Below are 21,852 nucleotides of genomic sequence, written 5' to 3'. Positions count from 1 at the left end.
TACCAGAGATTGGAGACCAAGACAGACGTTCACATATGAGACACTAGGTCAGCCAACATCGCAGACACTTACAGCAGTTAACACTGTAGGTTTTTATGGGCCACCAGCTAGGCAAAAAGGGGCCTATACATCATAATATCTTACACCAACATATTGTACTTACCTCCATACTACATACCTTCAGGTGACATACCTTTTATGCCATGCCAGTCATTCACACCATTTACATACCTTGTATGTGTCTATTGAGACAATGGTGGTTTAAGAAAATTTGGGAGGTATAATCTTTTTTGTCTAGGAGAGTGTGACCCCCACATGGAGTTCAGGTCACAGTAATATTGAATTGAATTGAAACTGAAAATTTAAATTATATTTTATTTATTATTTACATGTGTCTGTGTACTTATATAACATATAGTCTATGTATTTATATAGCATATTGTCATGGTGTATGTCAAAGAGAACAAAGTTGTATTTCCTAAATACTAAGTGACATTTGAGGAAAGATTTGCCATGGCGACTACGGTGCGTCTTCAGTCAACAAAGAGGACCGCTTGACTAAAGGCAAGTACACCGGGTGGTATGGAAAATCTAATATGGACTAATATGGTCACACTTCCTGGTTCTAGTAAGAACACTTGCTGCTGCATTTTGGACAAGCTGTAGTTTGTTTACTAAGCGCGCAGAACAACCACCCAATAAAGCATTACAATAATTTAACCTTGAGGTCATAAATACATGGATTAACATTCCTGCATTTGACATTGAGAGCATAGACCGTAATTTAGATATATTTTTGAGATGGAAAAATGCAGTTTTACAAATGCTAGAAACGTGGCTTTCTAAGGAAAGATTGCGATCAAATAGCACACCTAGGCTCCTAACTGATGACAAAGAATTGACAGAGCAGCCATCAAGTCTTAGATAGTGTTTTAGGTTTTACATGCAGAGTTTTTAGGTCCTATAATTAACACCTCTGTTTTTTCAGAATTTAGCAGTAAGAAATTACTCGACATCCAGTTTTTTATATCGACTATGCATTCCATTAGTTTTTCAAATTGGTGTGTTTTACCGGGCTGCGAAGAAATATAGAGCTGAGTATTGTCAGCATAACAGTGAAAGCTAACACCATGTTTCCTGATGATATCTCCCAAGGGTAACATATAAAGCGTGAAGAGTAGCGGCCCTAGTACTGAGCCTTGAGGTACTCCATACTGCACTTGTGATCGACATGATACATTTTCATTCACTGCTACGAACTGATGGCGGTCATATAAGTATGATTTAAACCATGCTAATGCACTTCCATTAATGCCAACAAAGTGTTCAAGTCTATGCAAAAGAATGTTGTGGTCAATTGTGTCAAACTCAGCACTAAGATCCAATAAAACTAATAGAGAGATACAACCACGATCACATGATAAGAGCAGGTCATTTGTAACTCTAAGGAGAACTCTTACTATAATGTACCTATTAATGGGTTTGCTTTAATGTTAAAGTTAACAACTGCCAGTATGAGGATACAAAAATAAAATTTAACAGATACTGTTATTACTTACCCATATTACTTGAATTATTGAATACCTGTATTCAGTCTGCTATGTGAGTTGTGTGAAACATTGATAGGATTTATTTCTTTGTTTATTTATTCAACTGTCACAGCAGTCACACTCACAACAGACCCGGAAGAGAAGACAATGCTGAATAAAGTCGTAATTTTTGTTATTTTTGGACCAAAATGTATTTTCGATGTTTTAACAAATTCTAACTAACCTCTTTACAAATTCAGTATCTCAAAAAAAAATTATATTAAATTTTGAGCTAGATCATTTTGATTAACTTTGAGTAAAAATACTGTGTACCTTTTGGGCTAGTTTAGAACATGCAACCACAATTATGGGAAAGACTACTGACTTGACAGTTGTCCAGAAGACAATCATTAACACCCTCCAAAAGGAGGGTAAGTCACAAAAGGTCATTGCTGTAAGGGCTGTATCAAAATATATTCCTAGAAAGTTGACTGGAGGGAAAAAGTGTGGTAGAAAAAGGTTCACAATAAACAAGGATGACCACAGCCTTGGGAAGATTGTGAGGAAAAGCAGATTCAAGAACTTCACAAGGAGTGGACTGAAGCCTGAGTCAAGTGCATTAAGAGTCACCAAACTCAGACATCTTCAGGAAAAGGGATAAAGCTGTCACATTCCAAGAACCAAGCCATTCCTGAACCAGAAAAAAAAAAATACATCAGAAGCATTTCACCTGAGGTAAGGAGTAAAAGAACTGGACTGTTGCTCAGTAGTCCACAGTCCTCTTTCGGTTGAAAGTAAATTTAGAATTTCATTTAGAAATCAAGGTCTGGAGTCTGGAGGAAGACTGGAAAAGAACAGAATCCAAGCTGCTTGAAGTCCAGTGTGAAGTTTCTGAAGGCAGTGATGATTTGGGGTGCCTTGACGTCTGCTGGTGTCAATGCAGGAGATTATGGAGCACTTTTATGCTTCCATCCCCTGACAAGCTTTATGGAGATGCCGATTTCCTTTTGCAGCAGGACTTCAGAACCTGCCCACACTGCCAAAACCACACCACGGTGGTTTGCTGACCATGATATTACTGTGCTTGATTGGCCAGCCAACTCACATGACCTTAACCTCACAGAAAATCTATGGGGTATTGAGAAGAGGAAGAAATGTAACATTTGACAAACAATACAGAGGTGCTGAATGCCGCTATCAATGCAACCTGGGCTTCAGTAACGACTCCGCTGTGCCACAGGCTTATCGCCTCTATGTCACGCTGCATTAAAGCAGTAAATTGTGGAAAAGGAGCCCCAACCAAGTACTGAGTGCATAATTAAACCTGCTTGGAGATCTTGAACATTTTTGTTTTGTAAATGTTTTTTTTTTTTATTGATCTTTCAGAAAATATTCACATTTTTGAAATACTGTATACTGATACTGTAAATCATAACCATCAAAACTAAAACAACTCTTGAAATATTTCAGTTTGTGTGCAATGAATCTAGAATATAAGAAAGTTTGCTTTTTTTAAATTAAATTACAAGAAATAAAGAACTTTTCCATGATATTAAATTTTTTTGAGATGCACTTGTAAACGGACTTTGATAACCACACTACTTAAGAAAATTACCCTTTGCTTTAGAAGTGGACATCCAAAACTTCCTTGTTCTCGGTTGTTAAAGCTCTAAGACTGGCAAGAGCGGCATCCAAATCTTCAATACTTATCTTGTTCACTGCTTTTGACATGGTTAACCACCAGATCCTCCTGTTAGCCCTATTGGCAAAGGCCATCTCAGGAAACGCACTCCAGTGGTTTGAGTCTTACCTCTCAGATAAGTCCTTCAATGTATCTTGAGCTGCTTGCATCTTAGCATGTCTGACAGACATTTATTGCTGGATGAAAGACCATCACCTTCAACTTAACCTAGCTAAGAAAGAACTGCTTCTGGTTTCAACAAACTGCAACAAACTGTGCTCTGCATTTAACCCATCCGAAATGTACACACACAGAGCAGTGAACACACTGTGAGCACACACCCGGAGCAGTGGGCAGCCATTTATGCTGCGGCACCCAGGGAGCAGTTGGGGGTTCGATGCCTTGCTCAAGGGCACCTAAGTCGTGGTATTGAAGGTGGAGAGAGAGCTGTTCATGCACTACCCCCACCCACAATTCCGTCCGGCCCGAGACTAGAACTCACAACCCTTCGATTGGGAGTCCAACCCTCTAACCATTAGGCCACGACTTCCCCCTTTTAAAAGGAAAACATGTCACAACAATGTCATTAATTTGCACTGGCTACCAATAACTGCTCGCAAGACATTGATGTTCGCCTACAAAACCATCACTGGCTATGCACACCTTTACCTAAATTCACTACTTCAGAATTATGTGCCCTCTAGAAGCTTGCATTCTGCAAGTGAATGGCACATTATAGTTCCATCCAAAAGACAAACACAAAATCACTTTCACTGACATCTAGGCTGCATTTACACTGCAGGTCTTGATGCCCAAATCCGATTTTCTGATTTTTTTGACGACCCGCTTACATCATCATTTAAAAGTGACCCGTATCCGATTTTTGCATTTATTGCACACTGTTGAAACTACCAAACGTAGACGTAACTAACCAGGAAAAGGAAGTAAAACAGCACAAAATACAATGGATGCAGATGCAAATAAAATTATACAGTGTTTTGCTTTCCACAATATTTTGAAAAGTCAAAAAAAAAAAATCTGCAAAACATTGGTCTTGTACGGCAGAGAAAAAAGAGGAGCCCTTGTTGCAGCCTGGGCGAATTTCGCTCCTATAATAAGTCATGTGATCTCAGTTGGTGGTGTCCACCTGAGTTGAAGTCACTTTTTTAATGACGTATGACTCGCATTTGCTGGGGAATATCCGATTTGTCTGCTTACATGGCACACGCAAATGCACGTATCCGATTCATATCCAATTTATTACCACATATGAATGAGGCCTGAATCCGATCTGAGAACATTGGAATCCATGCGGTTTTTTCCTGTTTACACGTTCACCGGTCATATCCGTTCTGTGCCACATGAGAGGAAAAAATCGGAATTGGGTAACTACATTAACTGTTCCCTCCTGGTGGAATGACCTGCCCAACTCAATCTGAGCAGTCCTTAGCCATCTTCATCTTCAACAGCTAAAAACACACTTCTTCCATCTGCATTTGATCGTTTAACTCTAACACTCTCTATTCTAATTCTAAGAAGAAGAACAAAAACTCTACAAAAAACATGAACCTCAAACACTTGCACACTCTTTTGTTTTTCTATTCCATCTTCTTGTTTTCTTTTTATTTACTATAATGAATGACCCTCGAACACTAGCATTTTTAATTCTTTTTCTATTCTTTGGACTTTTTATTTTCATTAAAAAATAACCTCTAACACTACTGTTCCCAATTCGTTTTCTATTCTATCTACTTGTTATTGCTACGTGTAGGCCTACTGAGATAGACTGAGACTTGTCACAGCACTTACATATTATTGCCCTTTTGTTGGTTTTGATTGCCTCTGTTGTCCTCATTTGTAAGTCGCTTTGGATAAAAGCGTCTGCTAGATGTATATGTACAGTAAATGTAATTATCATTATCGATAAGATTCCAGAAATTATTGAGATATCAGATTTGGTCAACCCTTACAATAGAAAGCATTCATTTGCAATGCTATTGTATTTCACAATATGAGAGTTTCAACTGTAACAGTTAATTCTAAGCACATGAATGCACTGTTGGTAAGCATAAGAGACTTCACTAACAGCATTCAAAAAAATCGTGATGCTTCTGTACATGACACTTCCTATGCATTATCACATTAACACACCTTGTGCGAGGTCTGAATGACATATTCCTGCTGGATAAGCGACTCCCCTGGATGTGCATTCCTTTTAAATCCCAATACTTTCACTGGCGGTGACTGACAGTCCACATAAACACATTTAAACGCTAAAGATGTTTAATAAGTATAGTGTTGTTTCTCACTACATTCTGAATAAAATTAATCCTAAAACAAACCAGACAGTACTGTACAGGTGGATGAAGAGTAAAATAAACTTAGCGATAGAGTTTATGGCCCATGTCTTCTTGTTGACAGGTCCTGTTGCTAGGAAACACAAGTCACTTGACTTGACCCACCTAATGCCAGATGACATATTAATATATTCCTGACCAAAACAAAGCAAAGAAAATGTTACACAAACAAACGAAAATATTAACTTCTGGCCTAAAATTTTGACAATGCTAAACTGCCATTTATTTCATTAAGTTGTATTACTAATTACAAGACATTTGTACTTACCAAAGATTCAAATCGAACATAGCCTAATTTTACGTGTAGGCTGTATATCGTTTTCTTCTAAACATTATTTCATTAATTTCCATAACTTATCATCAACAAGTTCCTACAATTCCCATAGTTCAGTGAGAAATACGTGACGCCCATCGCGTTCAAGTTCAAGACCAACCAATTACAAGCTGCGAAAATCGTCTGACGTAAGCACTACGCAGCCCTTGATTGGTCAACATTTTTACGCCTGTGCCTCTACGCAATTGTCGTGACGCGAAAACGCGAGGGAGGAACGCGAATGGAGGCCGTTGATAATACAGAGCCGAAACAATCGAGGGATAATTACATTATTAAAACTTAAATAAAAAGTCTGTAAATATTAATATTCCCTTATATCGAAACTCATATCTCAGATACACGTAAAACTGTTTTGTTGGATCTGGAGAAGCAGTGCTTGTCAGTATTAAGTGTTTGTTTATACTGTTGGTGGAGCTCAGAGGCCCGGATTCACTCTCTTCACTAACCAGGCGAGTCTTTAACAACTTTTGGTCCTGCTGTGGGTTCAGTACTTTTGAAGATTTAAAAATATGCATTTTAATCATACAGTGAATGAGTTTTAATGCCGGATGTAAGAGTACGTTTCATAGCATTGTCTGATTAGCCTGCTAGCTTTTAATGCTAATTCTCTGGCTAGCCCATTAGCCGTTAGCATGGGTATCTTGTTTGTATCAACTGAGCAGGATTTTAGACACCTTTTTTTATTTTAATCCAAGTAAATAAGTTGTTTTAACGTCTTATTTGCTTAGCGAAGGGAAGAAAGTTGCAAACTGAAAGGCAAACAAGAGAACCGGTACACTTATTAGCATTGGCTTATGTTCATACTAGCATGTAGCATTCTTAGTTTATTGCTGTTTTTTGAGGGAAAGTAGCTGTGTTTGCAGTAAATTCGTTTAAAATTATAGCAGAATATTTGTTAAGTGTTTTTTGGGGTTGTTCAGTTGGCATTAGCAAGGTTGCAAAGCAGTAAATGGCAAAAATTGTTATGATGGTAATACCATGGTATTGAATGATTGCTATATTAATATTGAGTGGCATTTTCTTGGTACATCAACGAATGCGACTCTAAAATCCTTGGTAGTTTTTTTGTGCCGTTTTAGTAGTCAGGATCTTGGAACTTTTATTATTTGTTGTTGATTATATGAAATCTTTTATATATATTTTTTTCTAAGTATTATTTTTTTATATCGTTAGTTTTCGTTTCGTTTTTTTTTTTGTAGGTCAAAATTGATTTTTAAACCTATTTATCTCGTTTTTTTTTGTGATGGCTTTGTGTGCAAACAGTGTTAAATGGAATTTTAGCATACATTTAGTTTAATAATTTTGGGGTTTAAACTGCTGGCACTTGCTAGGTTGCAAACCAATTAAGTCCTCAAATACACACAGCCCATACAAGATGTAGATGATGTTGTTTCTTTATTAGAACAGATTTGGAGATATTTAGCATAGTCATTCATTCGCCAAATCATTTGCTCTTCAGTGGATCCTCTGCAGTAAATGGGTACCATCAGAAGGAGATTCCAAACAGCTGATAAAACAATAACAAGCAAAACAATCACAATAAATAATCTACACTACTCCAGTCCATCAATTAGTGTTTTTTAAAGTGAAAATCAGTCTGTTTGTGTGGAAAGCTGGCCTGAAGCGAATGTTTAAAGTTAAAAAGCCTTAATTAAATAAGCCTTAAAAATGATGTATTAAAAACGCACTATTTTTAATCTCACAAGACCATAATTGATCATGTGGAGTCACATGGATTATTGTGATGTTTATCAGCAAGTTTGAACACTCATTCTGATGACACCCGTTCACTGCAGAGGAGCTATTGGTGGACAAGTGATCCAAAATTTCTCCAAATCTGTTCCAAAGAAGAAATAAAAAAATCATGAATGGTAAACTGTCAGCACGCATGTATGTGTTTTCGTGCAAACTTGTTTCCCACTCTTTATCAGCACAGAAATGCAAGTAGTTGTCAGGTTTGAATGAGTTTAGGGATGCATCTGGTTTATAATGACTAGCCCCATGGCCTTTCACCCATGTAGAATGCATAATATTGGTGAATTCATTCATTGGTGAACTTATTCATGAACAGATGAAACTTGAGGAAAATTGTTAATTAATAGCCAACATTTGATTACAAAACAGCCAGTGAATTATTCTTGTAACAGTTTATGATCTTTCACAGGGAATATGAGACAGATGCCACAATGACATCTAGATTTGGAAAAACATACAGCCGAAGAGGAGGCGATGGGACCTCCAAGTTTGACGAGGTGTTGTCCAATAAAAGAGCCACGCTCAGCACCAAATGGGGTGAGACGACTTACAAAGCCAAGGTTGGAGCAAAGAGGCCTGGTTTGAAGACCGAGGTGACAGATAAGACCAAGAGGTCCAAGGTCTCGGACGGTGATGGCTCAGAGGATCCATTCGGATTTGACAGTGACGACGAATCCAGGCCAGTCACATCTCGTAGCGTAGGCCAGCCTAAACCCAAGATGACGTCAACAGGGGCATCCCAGGCCAGCCTAACACTGGAGCCCAACAGCAGGGTGAACCAGCCCGCCAGCGTAGAGGCCGTGGCACCCAGCAGAGCCCCCTTTGCTCTCAGCGCTGAGAGAAGTGCTCACAAAGTGCCAGAGGACCCTGGAAAATACACCTCTACTACAGGTATGTTTTTTCCAAAAAAATGTACAGTGACAAACAGGAAAATAGTTTGTTAATAATTAGGGCCGGGACTCGATTAAAAAAATTAATCTAATTAATTAGAGGCTTTGTAATTAATTAATCGTATTTTAATCGAATATAAATATTTGACCTGAGAACAGTAATAAGTAATTTTTTTTCACATGGATTTATAGTATACCATTGAATAATGACTGAATACATAAGCTTAAGCAACAAAATATTGTTTATTTTTGTTCAACCAAGTCTAGCAGACCAGTGCAATTTTTGCCATGAAGTGTAGCAATAGCATATTTAGAAACAATTTAGAAATAGTACATTTCAGATATTCAGGAAGCTTATAGGTGCTGGAACCTTCTGTAAAGTGTTTTTTAAGTAATACACAATACTGTCAATTACATTCAGAACATTAGAAACACTGACTATTAGAAAACATCTCTCTGTTGCTTCAGAGGCCATAACATACTAAGTCCAACTCTCAATAACCTTGGCCAAAACAATAAAGAGTTCAACATAAACTGTTGCACCAACAAAATAATACATAGTTCAACATAAAATGTAAAGTCCACACTAGCTGCTATATGTTTTGCGTTGAGGTGATACTTGAGGCTCGATGTGCTGCATGATATGCGAACGCTAGTTGGTGCTTCAGTATAATCGGTCCGCCGAAACTCATCCAGTGAGAAACGTTCCGCGGTGCAAAAATAAGTTATTAAAAATGCGGATTTTTTTTCCCTGTAATTAATTAATCTTAGTTAACGCGTTATTTTTTGTGTAATTAATTAATCTCAATTAACGCGTTAAAGTCCCGGCCCTATTAATAATGCAAGAAGACAATAACAAAGAGTAATTTTTCCAGCTAAAGTCAGTAGATGCTGTCTGAGTCTTTCAGGTGTTTGACCTGTTTAACTTTACACATCATATAAACCTGCCCTAGATAGGGTTTTTGTGGTCTCTTACTTGCCTGAAACATTTGAGCAAGCAACTTTAATTTACTGAAATTACTTGTACTTATATTTATTAAGTTACTTAACTTTGATGTTCTTTGATGTTCATTTTAAGCATTAATCACATAATCAAAGGAAGCATATACTAGGGATGCATCGATCCGATACTTGCATTTTCACCAGTACACTGAACCGAGAAGCGTTTCTGTCGGACGATTTCCGATTCGAGAACCGAGGAGCTGATGATACTGCACATTGCGTGATTCAGTGTGAAGCAGACTGACACACAGCGCGTCTGAACCGAGCTTGTTCTTTTACTGATTGATTCTGAACTGATTCTGTGCTAATGTTATGATCTCTGTCCACTGGAACGCCATCGCTTTTAATTTAAAACTGTTTTTTTTTAAACAATTACTTATCAAACACATGGAATTAGAAATAAAGGCCTGCCTCTAATAAAAGCCTGCTTCCAATAAAAGCCTGTTACCTTCTGCAGTTCAGGTAAATAAAGGCCCCGGCTTTTATTTGAGGAATTACGGTATTACTATTTTAGCCTTCTTAATGCTACTACTGCTAATACATATTAATAAATCTTTATTTTTAAAGGAATATTCAAATTTGTTTTCTTTTTTAAATTTTAACAGTAAACCTCTGTTTTGCAGCAATTTGTTTGCCAAAAAATAAGAGTTTAATTTTCATTTGATTAGGATAAATTAAACTAATGTTTTATGCCTAAATAAAAATAAGAATAACATTTTATAGGGCCCTATTATTGTTCAAAAAAGGACCCTATAAAAAAAAAAATAAAAGGTTTAAAATACAGTCCCGTAGTTCTTAATTTGCTTTCTATTAATTCACCATTTGTAAACTGATGTTTACTGTTATTTTTAGAAATATTTCTAAATTTTTATTTTTATTAAAACTATATTCACTGAACGTAATAAAAAAAAAATTGAGAAACGAATCGAGAGCTTAAGAATCAAAATCGAATTGGGACATCCGAATCGATACCCAGCTCTATTTAACACACAAACGAGCGACGATCAGGTCAACAGAGGAGGATCAAAATTATACATTGAATTAAAAAAAAAAAACTGCACTGGTATATCGGATCAATTCTGAAAAAATGGTATCCTTGCATCCCTGGCATATACATTTTCATCACCAAAGTGATGTCACACATTAATTTGCATATTTATGCGTCATAGTGTCAGTCAGGCAAGTTTTGGCACTTCAGATCTATTCTATTCTCTGAACTGTCACATACTGTAATGCAGGTATAACGGGTATAAATAGTGACTAAACATGACCCATTAATACTACATATTAACCAGGAGTCACTCTCACTCTACTCCTTAAATCCTCATTTATTATCTGTTAAAATCAACATGCATCTACACTAAACAGCGACTATATGATGGTTTTAGCTATATTACTTTTTTTTTTTTCATGCAACAAACCGTGCATATTAACAGATGAACTATGTTCAATTTTATAAACCCAAACAGTCAGTAAGTTACAGATGCTTGGAAGCGCTGTTTATGCTCATTTATTGACGAGTCTGCTGCGGTACGGCCAACTGAATGCACAGCTTCTCTGCACAAAATAGGCACAGAGAGAGGTGATTCTGCTCTAGGAAAGTCAGACCATGAAGCAGTACTGGAGAATTCTTCAACGTAAACTGAATGATAATTCAAGTTTACCCCAAAAGGTTGCAAATCAATCATTGAGTTGTCCTAAAAAAAATAGTTTGATCTTGTAGATACGGATGGATTCTCATGCTTGGGTGGATATATGAAAAAACTTCCTGCTCATACCCAACAAAATGCAAAAAAAAAACTAACTGTCACACTTCAGTTTCCTATTTGTGTTGTAAGGAGGGTAAAGAAATGTGGAAGTGAATGTGGGTGGAATTTCACATGCATGTTGCTGTAGGGATGTTGGTTGTAGCAGTTCAGACCTGAGATAAACTGACTCCTCAATCATTTTTAATAATAAAAAAAAAAAATCATTCATGTTTTTCAAAAAACTTATTTGAGGGCATCTGCTGCCATGAGTGCTACAGCACTACAGGCTGTAGACTTGTGTAAGACCCTGCTTAATATCACAGTAATGGATACGGTGGACTGACTCTTATAACAACACCCTAGAGCTCCCAGCAGCCCAAGAAATGAAAGTCTTTAATTGACCCAAACTCTATTTTACATTTCTTCTGCATAATTGGTTTTTCAAATCAGTACTTCTCCAGGGTCTTGCAAATAATTTGGCTGACTAAGTAATCAATGAGGTGAAGTTTTCAGAACACTGACACCCGTCAGCGGAGATGTTAATAAGAAGAGAACACTTAGACGGCGATGGAGCGAGGCATCTGGACAGGCTCCTGTGAGCTGTTTATCTAATTTAGAAACTCAGCACACAGAACTCATCACCTTGCCTGTAACCACTATGGGTCTCTTATTATAATGCATGCTGATGAGTGGCTCTCACTGAGACACTCTTTGTTGCTCCTATGCATATTGCTTGTATCAGTCCATTATCTGGCAAAAAGTAGATGTTTGTTCATGTTGTTCTCTAGACAGCAAAACAAAACTCGTTGAATCAAAGAGGAATTTGTACATGGACAATAACTAAAAGATTATAGTTTTAATAATCATTCCAATTTTATGAGAATAAAGAAGGCCATGCCACAGCTATAACGATAAAAACACAGAGGTATGATATTGCTGGTTTTTGCAGCTGACAAATAGGGATGTCCCGATTCATTCAACTCGCGATGCAAGTCATCATACTGATTTCATGATATGATTTTCTCACAATTTTATTTTTACAAAATGAATTAAAATTTAAACACAAATGTAAGAAATGCATTACTGAAGCATGTTACAAAGCAGGGCTGTGTAATATGGACAAAAACCTATCATGATTTTTTTTTTAATCAATTTTGCGATTTTTGACACAGACATGCTTTACAGATATAAATGCTTTCAGTATAAATTTGAAACATATTTCCAAAAGAAAACCAATGAGATCTTCATCAAAAAGTTGTAAAATGTCTCTAGAACAGACATAAGTCACAATAATCAAAATAATCAAGTAAAGATGTCAAACTAAATGTCTAGACATATGGCAATAAATAATAATAAAAAATAAAATAAAACCTGTGTTCAGGGATTTATTTATTAATTTTTTGCCATGCATTGATCATAAAACTCACTGTAGCGGTGCCTCAGGTGTTATAGGTTTTGCCCAATATATTTATTGCCCAAGGTTCACACGTACTCCGTCTGCAGTGCGTATACAGTAAGTTATGTGTACGCGATTCAGAAGCTGCAATGAGAGCGCATTATTGTAAGGCGAAAGCACATTAAAATCATGCGCGAGTGCGAATCTATGCGCTGGCACGCAGATTTTCTTTGCTCTGTTAACAAAACCAGATGCACGTGCTCTGATCATATTAAATCTTTTCGCACCTTTCTAATTATAACTTTTTCTCTTTTTACTATGTGCAGTGTGAACATTCTGATCCGTTAACATGGGCTCAAAAAAAAAAAAAAAAAAAAAAAAGGCTACGCATCTCAGACAGTGTGTGAACCTGGAGTTAGGGATATGCCCAGTCTGCTCGGTTCTTACGCTCCACTTAGGCGCGCTGCATCCTGATTGGTTCAGTTAACATACTGCGGGAGGCTGGGAAGCGCACACTCAAAGCGCGATTTTATTTAGATTTCGATTAATTGCGCAGATTAATCGAATAATCGCAATTTTTGCTTCACGAGGAATAAGAGAGGAATAAGACAATTCTCTTCAAGAAAATGTGATGAGGATTACGTCAGAATTTTAGATTTCCTCAGAAAAAAGAATAAAACGCTTTATTCAGCAGAAATCATAAACATGACTAAATCTCTTTTTATTTATATACTTGTATTAGTTTTCACATAATGTGTAAACCATTTTACTTGTTAGACTTTTTCCAAACTATAATTCCTGACTAAATGTATAATTTAGTGAAACATTATTAAGGTTAATAACATTCAGAAGCTTAATGTAACAAATGTAACGAACAATGCTGTTCTTTCAATTTATCAATAAAAAAACCCCACATTTCCACATTAATAATAACAATAATAATGATAATGATACTAATAACTAATTTTTTTTTTTTGTTGTTGTAGAAAATCAGTGTGTGACTGGAGCAATGATGCTAAAAATTAAGCTTTGAAAGTCAGCTGTGATTGTTCCTAATAAACTGTTTAACTGCACTTGCAAGTGAATATAAAATTATTTTGTGGGATAATTAAATATATTATAAATAAACATAAAAATATATACATTTATTTTGTCCTCACATTCCTTCTTGTAACTCTTCCCTCTCAGTCACAAACCTGACTGAAAGGCTCATTATGCAGCTCATTATGCGGCCCTTTGTTTATTAAAATTATAATAATAATAATGATGGAAAATTCTATAGGCAATAAATAATTGGACAATGTGATGCCAATGCATATAAGATCAATCGGTTTAAGTTAAATGTGAGGAGATTTACAGCCCAAAATGTAATTATCCAGTATGCAAAAATAATAAATAAATAATAAAATAAATAAATCTTCACTTTCTCAAAGTAAACTTCTCAAATGTTCCAGTGGAGTGTATGCATTATCCAAGATGAATGGCAAATTACTTCTGTGGAAATCTGAACAGCAGGATAGCTTAATAACACCTGGAACGTCCAGAAAAAAACACATTATAGGGAGAATAGAGCTTTAACTCTGCTTTCCATTTATTGCATGACTCACTCATATTTAAGTGTGCTTTCTCTGGACTGAGAAAATGCTATAATAGGCATGGTAAGTAGGGGTGTAACGATACACAAACATGATAGATTGGTACGTACCTTGGTTTTGATGTCACTTTTTGGTAAAAATATTTTGGTACAATTTTCTATACTACTTTCTCAGAACTGATCCCGATCCGATACCAGAAATTCTGAGTATCTACCGATCTGATTTAAGCAAAGTAAAAAAAAAAACAATATATATATATATATATATCCGGGTTTGAATCCACTGTGCGACACCAATGTGTCCCTGAGCAAGACCCTAGTTGCTCCAGAGGCATGCGATCTCTGACATATATAGCAATTGTAAGTCGCTTTGGATAAAAGCGTCAGCTAAATGAATAAATGTAAAATATAATTTAAACATTAAATAATTAAGACATCACTAACAGGTAAGTGAAATATAATAATTATAAATACAAATTTCATAAAAAAAACGCTCTTCTCTGAACTGAATTTCTCTGGTGAACTAACGAGTTGTGGAAACTGATGCTACGTGACATTTTGTTTACAAGCTGTTTTATTGAATTCAGTCGACCTGTCACTCAAATGGCCACACCATTAATTATGCAGAACTTTAAGGCTTGATAAAATTTGAACAGATAAATATCTACCCCACTCACAGTTGTCATAAAGTGCACAATTAGCTATATAGACAAAAAAAAAAAAACTTTTTGTACGAAGCTGTAATTTTTTTTTTTTCCTGCTATAAAGTTGGCCATTTTACCATAGCGGGGTCTATGGGATTGACTCCCTTTTGGAGATTGAATTGCAGTTAAAGTCACTTCCGTGTTGGATTCAAGAGAGAGGCCGGAAGGTTGCTGCTTGGTCTGAACATATTATACATCGTATTTTTTATTTTAAGCACCTGTGTACTACTTATGTGCACCCCTGAATATAACCATGCTCAGCAGCATTTAACATGTAAATACTCCCACACAGTCGAGGAGCTTCCTGTTTTTGAATGCAAGCACCGTCCTGGATGAACTGCTCCCCAGTTGTGGGTTTTCAGCTTCACATTGATATCACAAACCAGAAGACAACCGTGTACATAATCTTTCCTATCTCTCTACATGAAATCGTGAGTTAAAGTGACTTCACATTCAGCCAAGTATGGTGACCCATACTCAGAATTCGTTCTCTGCATTTAACCCATCCGAAGTGCACACACACAGAGCAGTGAAAACACACACACACTGTGAACACACACCCGGATGTTAATGTTAAAGCTGCACCTGAAAGGAATATGAAAATATTTGACAGTATTTTGTTTAATTGTTTCCTAAAATGTTTGTGTGAGCTGGAAATCATCTGCTCTAATAAGAATCCCCAGAATGTGGCAAACAAGTGTCCCGTGGTGGTCATTGGACAGGACGGGATTAGAGATGACACTGACAGGGATAAGACTCAGGCTGAAGTAGAGCAGGAGGAACATTGACGTGTTTGTTCCTGGTACAAATGTTGCGGGTAATTTTGGTGGAAACGCGGCATAAGCCTTGAATTGTGATGCTGATGTGGCTTAATGCATCTCATTCTAATGAATTTTTTTTTTTAACTTACATCAATGTTACTGTGATGTACTGTACACTTGTACACATTCACTTTCCGAAACTATAATGCCAGACTAAAATATGTAGAGTGCAACATTTTAAAATATGATTCATACGAATTGAAATACGACCTTTCATTGAATTGTAGGACTGTAAAATTATTAATATTCTTATTATTATTGTTTTTCTTCCTAAAACACCAGTGTGAATTTAGACAAAAATGCTGTATCGCAACTAAAATGCTTTTTTTTCTTAGTTAAATTTTCACACTGGAAAAAAAAATGAATTTGCATTAATTTTGATCCCTCAAGGTGCAGTACATAGATTAATTCCCCTACAGGGACCCAGGTCCACCTACCACAGTCTCACAAAAAATCTGGTTGGAAACACTGATTTAATACAATTTTATTATCAGTGGTAATCAAGTGAAGGCATTAAACACCAACAATTTAATCTTTCAAAATGTAATCAAATTAAAATAACTTTTTTTTTTTTTTTGGCAATCAAAGTGCTGGACACCAATTTTTTATTAAATCATGGGAGAAAAATAGTGTTATTCCTGAAAATATAAAGCTTTAATAATTGTATATCTTGAAATACATTCTACTGTATAATAGTAATGTGTTTCTGCCAATTTCAAGTTAAACTGAATTTACTTTTGACAGATTGTCTTGAAAACCTAATGAGTTCCTGTGTGCATGTGCTATGACGATAGTTTTATGAAATTAAATAGTGAAACGCGCAAAGAATACGTTGACTTAATATTTAAAAAGCAGTCTTTCTGCACTTTAATTTTCACAGACAATATTCCATACCACAATTTGATTCATTGTGCAGTCTACTTGTGATTTATCGCTGTATTATGTCATTGAGCATTTGCATAGTTCACTACTGTTTAACGTTGTTGCATTGTCAATAGGGCTGTGCGATATGGACAAAAAAAACCTATCACGATTTTTTTATAGATTTTGCGTTTTCGATTTTAATCGTGATTTTTACATAGACATGCTTTACAGTCATAAATGCATTCAGTATAAATTTTAAACATATTTCCAAAAGAAAACCAATGAGAGCTTTATCAAATGTCTCTAGAACAGATATAAGTCAAAATAATCAAGTAAAGATGTCAAACAAAATGTCTAGACATATGGAAAAAAAATAAAATAAAATAAAACAGTGTTCAGGGATCTTTTTTTTTCTTTTTTCTTTTTTTTTTCTCCATGCATTGGTCATAGAGCTCACTGTAGTGGTGCCTCAGGTGTTATGTTTTGCCCAATATATTTATTGCCCAAGGGTTACGTACTCCATCTGCAGTGCGTATACAGTAAGTTATGTGTATGCGGTTCAGAAGCAGCATTGAGAGCAAATTATTGTAACGCGAAAGCACATTAAAATAATGCACGAGCGCCAATTTTTCCCAGTGATGCGCGGGTCAATTTATTAATAACCTGCACCCGACCGACGTTTTCAACTAACCCGCCAGCAACTCGGCAGGCAAAAAAAAAAAAAATATATATATATATTGTACCCGACTCGCATTTTTAAAAAGCTGTAAATTCTCATCGTAGCGTCATTGGGCCATAGGAACGTAGGCAAAACTTAATAGGCAAAAAAAAATCAAGACTTAATATATCATAATTTTATGAAGAATTATAAAAAAAATTGTCAGTAAGCTCATAATTTGTACGAAAATAGTCTAGTCTGGCTACGTATATTTGTATGTTTCTGAAGGTCAGCAGAATGGCCTACTGGTTTCAAAATATGCAAGGAGTCATTTAATTGTTTAGTAATAAACTGATGATGACGATGCAGACTCGCCATGAACGCCAGAGAGAAATGCACATTTCATATGGATTACATCATCAGAGAGTAGCCAATTTATTTTGGTTTGAATATTTTCGTTTAAAGACATTTCAAGCTTTCTGTAATATATAGCCTATATTTCTCGAATCTGAGGCACACGCTGACAATGCAAGTGATCCTGCCGGCGCTTTATTACATAGTATTTACTTCTTATTTATTAAATACGAGCAACTGATTGATAAAACATTGATCAAAATTAAGATATAATTTATACAAAACGAAAATCTTTTAAAAATAGTTTTCTATAAAACAAAATTTAATGAAGTCGTTAAAATCATGTTTTACCAAAAACAGCGACGCTGCTCCCCATGCAGGCTTCTTTGCCACCTCCATCTCTACGTGCAGACTGAGCTCGTGCATCATCTTCATGCCAGTTATTCAGCCAATAAAGTGTAGGACTATGTATTTCAAAAATGTGTCTAGTACTATATAAATGACAGGTTTAATTGGCATTTTTATTTCAAAGGATCCGACCGACCGCTACCCGAATATCATTAAAAATATTTTTGGATGACTTGTAACCGCAGGCACCCGCTCATTTTGGATCAACCCGCGCATCACTGACTCGCACACAGATTTCCTTTGCTCTGTTAACAAAACCAGATGCAGGTGCTCAGATATATGCTGCCTTACAATGTGTCTCCTCTCATTCAACCTGTGTCCTGTGCACTCACAACTCTCTCTGTGCTTACGCGCAAGATATACTAAATATTTTCGCACCTTTCTATTTATAACCTTTTCTGTTCTAATCTTTTTACCGCGTGCAGTGTGAACATTCTGTTCTGTTAACATGGGCTCGTTAAACAAAAAGGCTGTGCATCACAGACAGTGTTTGAACCTGGAGTTAGGCATATGCCCAGTCTGCTCTGCTCTCGCGCTCCACTCAGGTGCGCTGCATCCTGATTGGTTCAGATAACATACTGCAGGAGTTCAGGGCCGCGGAAAATTGTGCTATACAGCGATTTAGAAATCGCGCACACTCAAATCGCGATTTTATTTCCATTTCGATTAATCGCACAGCCCTAATTGTCAACCCCTTTTAAAAAAATGAATGACTTCTGCTGCCCTATTCGAAACGCTTCGTATGAGCACTCTTTGACTTGACGTTTTCATACATTACACAGACTTTAATTCAGATGTGTTTATAGGTCTGTTACATAAACCCATTTTCAACAAAGATTTGAACATAATTCAGTCTTTGGTGAGTGATGACAGTGCTTTAAACTGTCTTTTATAGGTTTGTGTTAAATTACTGGTCATTTGGATGAGGTTTTACAAAAGTCAAGATGTTTGATATGATTGTGATGGCCTAATTTGTCTTTCACCTCTTCACACTCTAATGAATAGGGTAATGTTCTGAATTACCAACGTGGTGATATAACCGAAATTGTGTAAGTGTTGTTGTGTAATAGATGGTTTTTAGGCCTAACAGCCTTTCTGCAACACTGACTTCCTTTGGAATGGAGCTCAATGGGGGTATTGTATGTTGGGGACCTTTCTCCAAAGCTGCCATTAAAATTTTGTCCTGTCTTCTGGTTCACAATAGATATACTTAATTGTGCTTATAGGTGTAATAGAGAATATGTACAGTAATGGAAAAATGGTAAATGGCCAGTGTTGTCTGCCAGACTATAATGTAAACAGGTATGACTGCAGACATGTGATTATTGCTTTTTTAATAATCAATAATCGAATAATTAATAGGGTATTTTCACAATGTTGTCAGTAACTGAAAATGGTACTTCACATGTGTCAAGTATATATATATATATATATATATATATATATATATATATTTAAGGTAGGGGTGGGCGATATGGCCAAAAAAGTATCATGATAAAAATGTACATTATCAATGGATATGGATAATTATCACTAAATATGTTTAATCTTTATTTCTTTCAAGTTTAAGGGCATATTTTTGCTCCTAAGTGAAAGTTGTAGAAACCAGATTGTTAATTTTGCTTGAACGCGTTATGGTCCGAACATGACAAACACTTCATGTTTTTGATTTAAAAAACTTTTCCAGTCATTTTAACCTTTTTTTTTTTAGGTGTTGTATGAAAAACTGTGGTCTAAATATATTTAGTATAAATGCACAAATGAGATATAGAAAAATATTATTTTTGTTTTCCATTACTATACATGTCTACATTAATAATATAATAATATAATAATTCAATGTGAATATCCCACCTTCTGCCACAATACCATGGTGCAGTTAGTGTTACTACAGTAAATCCATAGTTAATGAAAGCAATTTGTAGATCTTTTTATTTAAGTATAAGTAATTGTTTGTATTTATTTAAGTAGTGGTTCAAATGAGTAGCGCTGTTTTGTGATATTGCACATTTATCAATCTGTTGTTATTGTTTTTATTGAAGAAAATTATATCACGATAGTTATTGTTTTATTACCTAGCCCTAGTTTAAGGCTCAATGATTAATCGTATTTAAATTTTGATCAGGTTTTTCACTTCGGTTCACTCAGGTTTTCTTGCATTGGTACCAAACCTCCATAAGATTTCAAGATTTGGGCTGCCAGATGTCAAGAGATTTAGTGTTGTGTTGTTTTCTACTCCTAAATGGATACATTTAGACAACCTGGCAAATGTGCTCTGAAAAAAAAAGAAACCCTGATGATTTGAAAATACCTACATACATGGAGTTTAGAGATCTGCATTATTAATTTCTGCTAAATGGAAAGTGTAATACAGCCAGTCTGCATTTCTTCACAAGGCTGTTTGTTTTTTCCTGTGACTAAATCTGTGTGCAGAGCCTCTTAGTGATGACCTATAATAAATCCAAACATGAACCTCGACTTTATTGTTTGCATTTGTGGTTGCGGAACAAATGCACTTATGCAACCACTGAATTTTACTGTTTTAGCTTTTTGAGAGAAGGTTTTGAGTTTTGCCAATTTATATAATGTAGAGAGTGTGGAAATGTATATGATAAATACAGTAAATCAAGAAAACTAGAAGAGATGTGCTATTTGTTGTTTGCATGAAATAACAGATAGAATACATTTTCAAATCAGTCGTAATCACTATCGTGGAGCCATAATAGTCACTTTGACCAGAGACACAAACAAATGAGGCAGTGCAACTTACTAGTTATATCGATTTACAAAAGTATTTTGCTTAGCTAACTGATCTTTGCTGAAAGTTTAACATTAGACTTGTTTATTAATGTAGCTATTTTTCTGTAATATACTTGGTGTTGGTTTAGGAACAAGACTGGTCAAGAGCTCTGTTACATCTGATTGATGTTTGACTTCCTTTTCTGTAGGAAAAACCCAGAGCTGGTCAATCGAGAGCACAGACCACCACAGCTACTCATGGTACAAAAACCCTTCTGAAAGCGACACAAGACCTCTCGCCCAGACCACCACTTTAAAGTCTGAAAAAACAGAGGACAAGGATTCTTACGATGCCTGGAGCGCTGTGGTCGGTCTGGGAGCACGCTCCACATCCCTTTCCACCGGACCTAAAGATCCTCCATCTACTGTGTGGGCATCAAGTAGTTACAGTCGCAGCAACAATCAGGGCAAATCCTCCACTGAGACTCGGTTGGATGAGTTTGGCCAAAGGGACTTTAATGTTCCCGTTGAGCCATCTGAAAGCGAGGACCATTCTCAGTCTGTGCTCAGGGCATCCAACTGCAGAACATACTGCAGACCCAATAAAGGCAAACAGTCTGGTGAACCCGATGGAAGCGTTTCCAGTCATAGCTCCGCGGGAGTGTTGGAGAACAGCGGGGCTGAAAATGCTGGGAAAACAACAAACCGAGGTCGGACGAGAGACTTTACAGTGCTACATCCATCTTGTGTTTCCATGTTTAACGTCACCATCCAGGACTCTATGGACCGTAGTATGGAGGAGTACACATCCAGCGCCCCAGCAGCTGGTCCAGGAGATGCAGGAAGACTAAAGAAGAAAACCGAGACCGAAAGCAAACCTTTCAGGTAATAGTTGCATGGAAAAACCGTGCTGTAATCACAAATTCAATGTACTGCATTTATATTGAACTGTGCTTGATACTATTTTTGGACAGCAGTCTCTTTTTAGGTCTCTTTAGTACTCCCTTTTTATTTGGTT

General features: G+C 36.3%; 1 protein-coding gene across 1 annotated transcript in view; it reads left to right on the top strand.

Annotated features, from left to right (window-relative positions):
* The first annotated feature begins 6,020 nt into the window (after positions 1 to 6,020).
* Positions 6,021 to 21,852, top strand: part of LOC128024922 (wings apart-like protein homolog) — a 60,313-nt gene continuing 44,481 nt past the window's right edge. Inside the window, exons 1-3 of the mRNA XM_052610801.1 lie at positions 6,021 to 6,350; positions 8,066 to 8,547; positions 21,044 to 21,719. Coding sequence (XP_052466761.1) covers positions 8,088 to 8,547; positions 21,044 to 21,719 — 1,136 coding nt within the window. The 5' untranslated portion in view covers positions 6,021 to 6,350; positions 8,066 to 8,087. The remainder of the gene's footprint in view (positions 6,351 to 8,065; positions 8,548 to 21,043; positions 21,720 to 21,852) is intronic.

The sequence above is a fragment of the Carassius gibelio genome, chromosome A12 (genome assembly GCF_023724105.1).
Source record: "Carassius gibelio isolate Cgi1373 ecotype wild population from Czech Republic chromosome A12, carGib1.2-hapl.c, whole genome shotgun sequence".
NCBI lineage: Eukaryota > Metazoa > Chordata > Actinopteri > Cypriniformes > Cyprinidae > Carassius > Carassius gibelio.
This window is presented reverse-complemented; position numbering and strand designations above follow the sequence as displayed.